The sequence below is a fragment of the Triticum dicoccoides genome, chromosome 2B, assembly GCF_002162155.2.
Source record: "Triticum dicoccoides isolate Atlit2015 ecotype Zavitan chromosome 2B, WEW_v2.0, whole genome shotgun sequence".
Taxonomy (NCBI): Eukaryota; Viridiplantae; Streptophyta; class Magnoliopsida; order Poales; family Poaceae; genus Triticum; species Triticum dicoccoides.
The window spans coordinates 689798287-689809825 of record NC_041383.1 but is presented as its reverse complement, the minus strand read 5'-3'; the positions used below and the strand labels follow the sequence as shown (position 1 = coordinate 689809825).

Genomic DNA, 11539 nt, shown 5'->3' with positions numbered 1-11539 from the left:
AAGCGAGAAATAGCTCTCACTCCCCTCCGGCATGCCGGACCGGCCCATGAGCGGGCCGGGAAGCCCCTCAAGTATTTTCATTAGAGTTAAAGAAATACATTGGAGGTCCTAAATATTTTGACGCAGTGTCACTTTATTCCTATATAATTTGAAACGCATCTTTTGGTCTTAATTATATAGTAAGTGGTTCACCCGAGGATCTTTTTTTCACTAGCACTCGCTGGCCTGCTCGCGTGGCGCATTGACCCAAGCCATGTTGACTCAGGGGTCGCGGAGGCTGCTCTATTTTACAAAAAAAACGTATAAACATTGTTCTTCACAATCCCCACTACCTGGCTCTCATTCTTCCCCAAATCCCTTCTCTCTAATTGTTCCAAATGAACTTGTATTGTTTCTCTTCTCTTCTTTTTCATCTCCTCTCCCGAGTCGATGTGGCATGGGGTCAACGCACCACACAAGCAGGTCAGCGAGCCCTAGTGGAAAAAAGGACCTCGGATAAACTACTTACTATAGAATTAGCACGTAAAGGTGCATTTTGAAAGATATAGGACTAAAGTGATACCGCGCCGAAACTTTTAGGACCTCCAGTGTATTCAATTCTTTTCATTACATTTTTTTCTTTTTTTTACTATTTCTTCTTTAAGATAATTGGGGATTTCAAAAAGTACCAAATATAAAAAAACATGTGAATTTTGGAAAACTATTCCTCAAATCATAAAATATTAGTGATTCTGAAAAAATATTCATGTATTGAAAAAATATTTGTGAAGTTGAACAAAAAAATTGCAAATTCAAAAAAATCATGAGTTTTTTTTTCAAAAATGTTCACAAAAAAGTGATCTTGAATGTCATGGAAATACAAAAAATCGATGGTCCAACTAAACAAAGCAGATAAAAAAACATTGGAGGTCCTAAATATTTTGACGCAGTGTCACTTTATTCCTATATAATTCGAAACGCATCTTTTGGTCTTAACTATATAGTAAGTGGTTCACCCGAGGCTCTTTTTTTCACTAGCGCTCGCTGGCCTGCTCGCGTGGTGCATTGACCCAAGCCATGTCGACTCAGGGGCCGCGGAGGCTGCTCTATTTTACAAAAAAAAACGTATAAACATTGTTCTTCACAATCCCCACTACCTGGCTCTCATTCTTCCCCAAATCCCTTCTCTCTAATTGTTCCAAATGAACTTGTATTGTTTCTCTTCTCCTCTTTTTCATCTCCTCTCCCGTATCGATGTGGCATGGGGTCAACGCACCACACAAGCAGGTCAGCGAGCCCTAGTGAAAAAAAGGACCTCGGATAAACTACTTACTATAGAATTAGCACCTAAAGGTGCATTTTGAAAGATATAGGACTAAAGTGACACCGCGCCGGAACTTTTAGGACCTCCAGTGTATTCAATTCTTTTCAATTACATTTTTTTCTTTTTTTTACCATTTCTTCTTTAAGATAATTGGGGATTTCAAAAAGTACCAAATATAAAAAAACATGTGAATTTTGGAAAACTATTCCTCAAATCATAAAATATTAGTGATTCTGAAAAAATATTCACGTACTGAAAAAATATTCGTGAAGTTGAACAAAAAAATTGCAAATTCAAAAAAATCATGAGTTTTTTTTTCAAAAATGTTCACAAAAAAGTGATCTTGAATGTCATGGAAATACAAAAAATCGATGGTCCAACTAAACAAAGCAGATAAAAAAACATTGGAGGTCCTAAATATTTTGACGCAGTGTCACTTTATTCCTATATAATTCGAAACGCATCTTTTGGTCTTAATTATATAGTAAGTGGTTCACCCGAGGCTCTTTTTTTCACTAGCGCTCGCTGGCCTGCTCGCGTGGCGCATTGACCCAAGCCATGTCGACTCAGGGGCCGCGGAGGCTGCTCTATTTTACAAAAAAAATGTATAAACATTATTCTTCACAATCCCCACTACCTGGCTCTCATTCTTCCCCAAATCCCTTCTCTCTAATTGTTCCAAATGAACTTGTATTGTTTCTCTTCTCTTCTTTTTCATCTCCTCTCCCGAGTCGATGTGGCATGGGGTCAACGCACCACACAAGCAGGTCAGCGAGCCCTAGTGGGAAAAAGGACCTCGGATAAACCACTTACTATAGAATTAGCACCTAAAGGTGCATTTTGAAAGATATAGGACTAAAGTGACACCGCGCCGGAACTTTTAGGACCTCCAGTGTATTCAATTCTTTTCATTACGTTTTTTTTCTTTTTTTACCTTTTCTTCTTTAAGATAATTGGGGATTTCAAAAAGTACCAAATATAAAAAAACATGTGAATTTTGGAAAACTATTCCTCAAATCATAAAATATTAGTGATTCTGAAAAAATATTCACGTATTGAAAAAATATTCGTGAAGTTGAACAAAAATTTTGCAAATTCAAAAAAAATCATGAGTTTTTTTTCAAAAATGGTCGCAAAAAAGTGATCTTGAATGTCATGGAAATACAAAAAATCGATGGTCCAACTAAACAAAGCAGATAAAAATACATTGGAGGTCCTAAATATTTTGACGTAGTGTCACTTCATTCCTATATAATTCGAAACACATCTTTTGGTCTTAATTATATAGTAAGTGGTTCACCCGAGGCTCTTTTTTTCACTAGCGCTCGCTGGCCTGCTCGCATGGCGCATTGACCCAAGCCATGTCAACTCAGGGGCCGCGGAGGCTGCTCTATTTTACAAAAAAAAACGTATAAACATTGTTCTTCACAATCCCCACTACCTGGCTCTCGTTCTTTCCCAAATCCCTTCTCTCTAATTGTTCCAAATGAACTTGTATTGTTTCTCTTCTCTTCTTTTTCATCTCCTCTCCCGAGTCGATGTGGCATGGGGTCAACGCACCACACAAGCAGGTCAGCGAGCCCCTAGTGGGAAAAAGGACCTCGGATAAACCACTTACTATAGAATTAGCACCTAAAGGTGCATTTTGAAAAATATAGGACTAAAGTGACACCGCGCCGGAACTTTTAGGACCTCCAGTGTATTCAATTCTTTTCATTACGTTTTTTTTACTTTTTTACCTTTTCTTCTTTAAGATAATTGGGAATTTCAAAAAGTACCAAATATAAAAAAACATGTGAATTTTGGAAAATTATTCCTCAAATCATAAAATATTAGTGATTCTGAAAAAATATTAACGTATTGAAAAAATATTCGTGAAGTCGAACAAAAGTTTTGCAAATTCAAAAAAAATCATGAGTTTTTTTTTCAAAAATGTTCACAAAAAAGTGATCGTGAATGTCATGGAAATACAAAAAATCAATGGTCCAACTAAACAAAGCAGATGAAAATAATAATATTTTTATATTATATTTTTTTGTTTTCCTAAATGCTACCCTAGATAGGATAATGGCGTACACGGAATTGCTCACAAGGCAGCTATGGAGAGCCCACCATTGCTTCTTGAAACAAACGACTAAGCGGCTAAACGCTAAATCTTTCCCAAGAGCAAGAAGAAAGGGTGCCACTATAAAAAAACTACCTAGGAAAGTAGACTTCACTCATCCTCCTCCTCCTCACTGTCCTCCTCCTCCTCCTCACTGTCCTCCTCTTCCTCCTCGCCTGCGTTGTCCTCCTTCCCATCTGATTCCTCCTCCATTTTGTTATCCTCGTCCTCTGTAACCTTTCTCTTCTTCTTCTTCTTCTTATTCTCCAAAAGTGATTTTCGCTTATCGGGTGGGCTATCTTCAGGGGGTGAACTCTGAACTGTTATAATTTCGTCGTCCATGTCCCTATCGGTGATATTGAAAACGACCGGACTACCTGAAATTAGAATATAAGTGAATTGCTAGTTTCAAGGTAAACTACATGATAATTTGTACTAGAAAAGGGAAGAGAATAAGATGAACACCATTTGAATTCCCCGAAGAAAAAGGTGATGCATCAGAGGATAAGTCATCCTCACTCATATCATCTACATATGGATACATATATAGTTAGTTGGATTTTATATTATTACTGCTATTAGTCAATTAATTTTTCTAGCCAATTATTACAATAAAATTTATAACTTCAAAAAGGACATGTTATGTACCCGCAACATTGTTTCCCGACTGAGTATCATTATCTCTATTATGAGCCATATGTAGAGAGAACAAAACTACAAATCAACTTTTCCGTCTAAGAACAATGTTGTACATATACATACACAAAGTGTATATTTATCTACCTAACGTAGTACACAAATATCACAACAAGAAGTTTTGCATTGTTCGAGAGTCCACTTATAGGTAAACTCAATGGAAGGTTGTAGAGTCTACTAGTGTATATTACGCGCTAATGTGTCCATGGGATTTTCCATTGGTGGCAGAAAGATTAACCAAGGATATTGTATTCTATACGATCATATCAGATTATTGTAGTGTAACATTCAAAAATTAGGCTTTTGGAAACCATTTGCCAAAGACTGATTATAGGGAGGGAGGGAACGAAAAGATGTCGTGGTTTTTTTTTGTATGCTTCATGCGAGTTATGTGTCACAAAGAGGAGAGAGAGGAAGGAATTCACAAGAGTTTTTCATACCCCCAAGATTTTAAATGTAATTTTATCTTTATGTATGGGTGTGTTTGTAAACATGTAGTACTTAATGTGTGGCATTTGAGCTTTTTCTTTAAAAAAATAGGTAAGGCCGCAAAACCAAAGACAACCTTTTAGAAGTGTCTCCATGAGGATTTTAAATTCCCATGGAAATGCAAAGTTTTCTTTTTCAGATGCTACCGCACCTCCTACCGTGACGACAGCTTGTGGTGCCGCAATGACGGTGTAGCGGATGACGACAAGTCAGCCACGACCGCGGCGAGGGGGATGGGGGCCTGACCGAGGACCGGTAGGTGCGGGGTCGATGGCATGGTTGGCGGTGCGCTCCATGGCAGCGGCAGCCGCGAGAGGCGGGGTGAAACTCCATATGGCAGTTGGCCACACACGCGCGGTGTTTTTTGTATTTGGGCACGACAACGCGTGATCTAAATTTGGATCACCTTGGTCTTATTTTTTGGGCACCACAACTTTATATGTTTAGAGCATCTCCAACAGACACGCCAAATAAAGCGCCCGTTGAAAAAGATACCTATATAGCCGCGATAAAAAACAGCTCTCCGGCAGAAGCTGTAAAATAGAGCACACACAAAAACGAAGCTGTAAATTTAGCGCACGCGGGCCTGCAAATTTGGGCCGCCGGCTTGCGCGTGCGGGCTGCTGCATGTGGGGCCGCCGGGTTGTGCGCCGTGTTTTTGTGCGTACGGTAAACCTCTTGCGCGCAAAAACATTATTTCAGTGCTGCAAAACTTTTTTAGCGCGCGTCTGTTGGAGATGCTCTTAGGGTAGCTTTGGAGCTCCTTTTTGGGCTCAAATGGTAAGAAAAATATATTTTTGCACCAAGTGTCCTGTTTCAAGGCTGCGGTTGGAGATGCTCTAAGATTTTGTAGAAAGAGTACTAAGGACAAGGCCAACGGGTAGCCTCAGAGGTGATGCCTCACGAGACAGCTAGGCTCGGATGCTAGCGTGGTGCTAAAGTGATAGCTTGCAGAGCACAACGGGTTCCTGCAGAGGAGGCGGCCTCTTCAAGAGAGAAAGTATGAGAGAGATGAAAAAATGAAGAGAAAGAGAGGTAGAAGTGAAAGAAAGAGAGAGGAAGGAGAAAGGCCGGTACAGATAGCATCTCGGTGGGAGAGTAGGCTCACGTCATGGGGCTGCTGTGCCTGTTTGAGCAATTGACCGGTCTGAAGATTAACTTCCATAAAAGTGAGTTGTTCTGTTTTGGTAGAGCCAAAGAGGAACAAGATGCATATAAGCAATTGTTTGGGTGTGAATTGGGTGCACTCCCGTTCAATTACCTAGATATCCCCATTCACCATCGTAAGCTGACTAACAGTGAATGGAAGTGTATCGAAGATCGGTTTGAGAAGAAACTGAGTTGCTGGAAGGGCAAACTCATATCGTATGGAGGCCGGTTGATTCTTATTAATTCGGTGCTCACGAGTTTTCCTATGTTCCTTCTGTCCTTTTTGAAGTACCAGTTGGAGTTAGGAAAAGGCTGGACTTCTATCGGTCCCGTTTCTTCTGGCAAAGTGATGAACTTAAGAGAAAGTACCGTTTAGCCAAATGGGACGTCATCTGCCGACCGAAGGACCAAGGGGGTTTTGGTATTGAAAATCTTGAGGTCAAGAACAAATGTCTTCTCAGTAAGTGGCTATATAAGTTAGCTGCTGAGACTGAAGCTACTTGGGCACAGATTCTGCATAACAAGTACCTCCACTCTAAGACTTTGTCGCAGGTGACAGTCAGACCGACTGATTCACCATTCTGGAAAGGGCTAATGAGAGTCAAAGCTACTTTCTTTAATAGAACAAAGTTTATTATTGGTGATGGCAACAATACTCGCTTCTGGGAGGATACTTGGCTGGGGGATGCGCCGTTGGCGCTTCAGTATCCTTCGCTTTATCGTATTGTGCAGCGTCGTGATGCTCTGGTTGCAACGAGTTTGCAGTCCACTCCCCTGAATATTCAGTTTAGGAGGGTGCTTGTTGGAGACCAGTGGGAAGACTGGCTTCATCTGGTGCGTAGACTGATGGAGGTTCAGCTTAAGCATCAGCCCGATAAGCTGTGTTGGAAGTTTACTAGATCTGGGGAATTCACAGTCAAGTCGATGTATATTGATGTCATCAATTCTAGTGTGATTCCTACTTCCAAACATGTTTGGAAAGTTAAGGTTCCTCTGAAAATCAAAGTGTTTATGTGGTTTGTACATAAACAAGTTATCTTAACGAAAGATAATTTGGTTAAGCGAAACTGGACAGGATCTACTAGGTGTAGTTTCTGTGATCGGGATGAAAATATCAAGCACCTCTTCTTTGATTGCCCGTTGGCGAAGGTCTTATGGCGTTCGGTGCAAATTGCCTTTAACATTCCTCCTCCGCATTCGGTCAGGTCGTTCTTTGGAACGTGGCTGGTTGGGATAGAGTCCGAAACAGCTAAACAAATTCGCGTAGGAGCGTGTGCGTTGTTATGGGCAATTTGAAACTGCAGAAATGATTTGGCTTTTAACAGAACAACAACTATTCATTTTTTGCAGGTTGCATTCCGGGCTACTGCGCTAATCCGTATGTGGTCCTTACTCACTCCGACGGAGGCCACAGAGCGTTTGGTTACTGCATCTCTCCGGTGGGAGATGGTAGCGCGGGATATCTTCAACCGGTTTGGATGGCGGTCATGTAATAGGATAGGCGACTAGTGTACATGTTCATCTTTTGCCAGCCGGTTGTGGCTTTTGGGCCTTATTTGCTTTTGTTGCTCTTTGTGAGCCAGCTCTTTTTGAAGCAGACCGCTAGACTCTGTTGAACTTATTTATTTTTATATAAATGTGGCCGTATGCATTTTTCTGATGCAGAGGCCGGGGAGCCCCCTTTTCGAAAAAAAAACGTCGTGGGGCTGCTGTTGCATTGGATAGGTGTGAAATTGCACGGTGGTCTCATCTCTCCTGACCGACGTGGCTGTACTGAGGCATCACCAAGGTAATGCTACCATTGTACATGCCCCTAACGATCTTAATACTAACAAGAAAATGACATGATGATTGGAACTGAGTTTACTTCAGTGCCAAGGTTTACTTCTGATCTTGATCGCATTACAAGTCCATAAGATGCCTACGTCTTGCGAAAGTACACCGACGGTGACCCGCCGTGTTATGCGGTAGCACAGTAGTAATCTGGACCTATTGTTCGTGACGAGTTCCGGTGCCGTCAGGGCACCGAGGGTCCCAATTTATTGTCCAATTGTACATTCCCGAGAGCGAAAGGAGCACCTCGGCCATGGACGGCCGCGTCCGGGGCTCCCGGGCCACGCACCTCAGTGCCAACGCGAGCATAGCGAACACCACGTCCAACGGGTACCGCCCATGCAGCCGGCCGTCGACGAACGCCGTCACCTTGTCCAGCAGGTCGCCGGCGCCGCCGCCCAGGCCCAACCGTTCCGCTTCCTCCCAAAGCAATACCACCTTCCCGTTCTCGCCGCCGCCGACGTCATCGTCTTGTCTAGCCGCCTCCTTCCCGGACAAGAGCTGAAGCACGAGGACGCCGAACGCGAACACGTCGAGCTGGGGGCCGATCAACCCGTGCTCGAGGTACTCGGGCGCCAGATAACCTTGCGTGCCGACCACGTGCCGGGTCATCCACAGGCCGCCGCGGTCGTCGTCCTCGTCGTCCGTGGTGATCGCGCGCGCGAGGCCGAAGTTTGAGAGCTTGGCGCGGAAGCACGCGTCGAGGAGGATGTTGCTGGCCTTGAGATTCTTATGCACGTAGGGAGGATCGGTGTAGTTGTGCAGGTAGTTGAGCCCGCCTGCCACGTCGAGCGCCACCTGCACGCGCTGGCTCCACCCGAGCACGCGGCCCTCCTCCTCCTCGCCTCCGTGGAGCCAGTCGCTGAGCGCGCCGTTCCCGGCGAACTCGAACACCGTGTAGGTGTAGCCGCCGTGCATGCACAGGCCGGACATGCGGATGAGGCTCGAGTGGTTGACGCGCCCCAGGATGGTCACCTCAGTGCCCACGTCGCCGGGCACTCGCTTCACGACCACAGCGCTGCCGTTGATCACCGCGCGGTAGACCGACGAGTTTCCAATACGCTGCTCCTCCGAGAAACCTGACGTCGCCCTCTCTAGATCCCCGTAGTCGTACACGGTCAGCGACCCCACTGCCTCGCGCACCACCATGGGCCACATCAAGGACGCCGCCCTCGTCAAAGCTCCCTTCGCCGGCCCGTCTGGCGCAGCATGCTCCACTGCCGGTAGGGTGGTCTTGCTTCGGTCACCACGGTCGCCGTGCCGCCGACACCAACGGCGTAGCAAGAAGAGAGCAAGCACGACACCCAAAGTAAGAACACTGCATCCAGCAGCAACGCCGACGACGACCCGCCACCTAGGAGTAGGACCACTGCTTGATTCAGTGGAACTCGCCGGCGGGACTGACGCCGGATCGGACGGTGCTGGTGACGGTGTCGGTGGCTCCGGCAGGAACGCTATTTCAGAGGTGGGCGGATCCTTGAGTGGCACCAGCATGGTGGTGAACGGGTATACGGTGGTGTCGTCGGTGATGCTATTGGCGTGAAGCAGGGCCTGGTAGTCGGCGTGGAAGCGGTCGGCGACGGTGGACGCGTCGTCGTCCCAGTCGAGGACGTAGGTCACGAGGTACTTGACTCCAGCCGAGGCCTGCGCGGGCGAAGGGCACGCGCAGCGGAGCGGCACGGTGAGGGCGATGCCGGGATACAGATCGAGGCTATCATGCGCGGGGTTCTGCGCCATCATCGCCTGGCAGGTGGAGAGCCCCTGGTACAGGTCGCTCGAGATGGAGAAGTAGGTCTCGTAGTCGAACTGGATGACGTAGGCGGCGTCATGCTGGTAGTGCCCCGCCGCCGTGCAGGCGCAGCGGACGGGGACGAGGAGCAGGGTGCCGTTCTGGACCGGGGAGGCGACGGGCACGGAGTTGGCGGCGGCGACGGCGGACGTGCTGGCGTTGAGGAGGTAGGCGACGGTGATTGGGGAGCCGTAGCCGGGCAGATCGGAGCGGAAGGCCAGGTAGGTGGCGCATGCCGGTGCCGAGGAGGAGTTTGCGTGGTTGCTCTTGCTCTTGCTGCAGGTGTAGCCGAGGACCGAGCTGCCGTTGTTGGCGTAGCAGTCGCTCTGCGCGTTGGCCTCGTACTCTTGCTGCGCAGACGCGAGCGGGGACAGCGTGAGGAGGAACGAAATGAGGAGGTGGTGGATGGCAAGCGAAGCTGGGGCGCGGCCATGGAGACGAGGACGAGGCATGATTTGCTTACTTGGACTTGGAATAGTTTGGTTCATCGCTTCCCCTGCAGGATGCTGGCGAAGAGTGTGGAGCCGGGAATTAATAACCAAGTGAAGACTCAGGAGTAGACTAGTACAAACGACCTCGACCGTTGACGTAGACGGAAAGCCGATATTTCCTGGTAAAATTTTGGTATTTTCAAGGCAAATTTAAATTAAGAGGTAATTATACCACTAGTGCTTGAACTTGCCACAAGTGTGCAATTTAGTGCCTGAACTTGTAAAATACATCGAACTGGTTCTACAACTTGGCATGAACATGCAAATACGGTTCAAATCTCATCTTTATACGTTCACGATGCTGACGAGGCATGTCAGCGTGGCATGTGGCCTGCTGTCAGCGATCGGTAGATGGGCGTGTGGTCTGGTTTTGCAAATAAAACCCTGAAATTATTTTCTTATAAAAAAGCCCCCTGAAATTATTTTCTTGTTAAAAAAAACCTTGGAGATAAATTTCACATACCACTCAACCGTTGGCAACGTAAGGCCATATAGCGGCCACACATACCACTCAAACACACGAGATGTAATACCACAAAGGATAAATTTACCTTTATAATATAATGCACTTGTGGGGTAAAATGGACCACGTTTCAGCCCATTTTCAATGTGTTGGTTTATTCATTTTAAAATTTGTAAAAAACTACGTAAATGATAATCGTGTTTTATAAATAATAATCTACAGTATAATTAACATAAAATATATTTACAAAGTTAATTTAATTTCACAAAATATCTAGGCAATAATTTTACAGAATAAACACTGTTAAATTACAAATTCTGAAAATATTTGTATATTTTTAAAACATGCTTGATTTTAAATAAAAATTAAAGTAAAATTTTAAACTTTTGTATATTTAACTAAATTCTCATATAAGTTAATAAAATTCCATGTTTTTTATAAAATATTCATGTAGTACATGAAAGTTTCATGCTTTAAGAATTATTTTGGGTTGTTTTAAAAGATTATATAATACATAAAAGTTTGTGTGTTTTGAAATAAATTCTTAGATTGCAGATCCTCACATGAATAATATTTAAATCAAATAACATTTTTATAATTCTATAAATATTTAATTTTTTATGAATATGTTATAAAATAACACATGCATTCTTTTTAAAAATCACATGTAAAATTTTAAATACTTTTAAATTATATTTTTTTACAGTCATATATACTAATTATACTATAGAAACATGAGATCTTTTTGGTTGGAGTGGTATCCGAGGATGCTATATAACCTCGGATGTTTGAATCACAGGCGCGACACTATTTTTTGCTGGAATAAATTCTGTTAATTTATGTTGTTCCGCCTAGTGTATATAAATCATATGAATCCATTCACCACAGTAAGTTTGAAGCGGTGGACTGGCTGGCCACGCCTGCATGCTAAAAGTAGGCCACAGGTTTAAAATTTAAATCCCCGGCAAAACAGTTTTATTTTCATTTTACAAATGTGTGATGTTTCTAATTGAGGACCTATTTGTAAGAAAAAATGTTAGGGGGCTTTCCAAGAAAAATGACATGCTGGAAAGCTTCATCAGCACCGTGGGCGTGTACATATGAGATTTGAACCGTATTTGCACCTCCTTGTCAAGTTATAGAACCAGTTTAATGTATTTTTCAAGTTCAAGCACTAAAGTAAAGATCTATAGCAAGTTTAAGCACCACCCGTGTATTTACC

At 44.1% G+C, this 11539-nt stretch overlaps 2 protein-coding genes across 2 annotated transcripts; both read right to left on the bottom strand.

Annotated features, from left to right (window-relative positions):
• Nucleotides 1-3363: 3363 nt before the first annotated feature.
• LOC119365643 (nucleolin-like) lies at nt 3364-4138 on the bottom strand. The gene is made up of 3 exons (XM_037631293.1): nt 4056-4138; nt 3873-3935; nt 3364-3784 (listed from the first exon to the last, which is right to left on the bottom strand). Exons 1-3 carry the CDS (start codon nt 4102-4104, stop codon nt 3519-3521), a joined length of 378 nt encoding a protein of 125 aa, XP_037487190.1. The 5' UTR covers nt 4105-4138; the 3' UTR covers nt 3364-3518.
• Nucleotides 4139-7475: 3337 nt separating this feature from the next.
• LOC119365642 (protein LYK5-like) lies at nt 7476-9914 on the bottom strand. Its single transcript, XM_037631292.1, has one exon. The coding sequence runs from the start codon at nt 9849-9851 to the stop codon at nt 7731-7733; it is 2121 nt and encodes a 706-aa protein (XP_037487189.1). The 5' UTR covers nt 9852-9914; the 3' UTR covers nt 7476-7730.
• Between the last annotated feature and the right edge of the window lie 1625 nt (nt 9915-11539).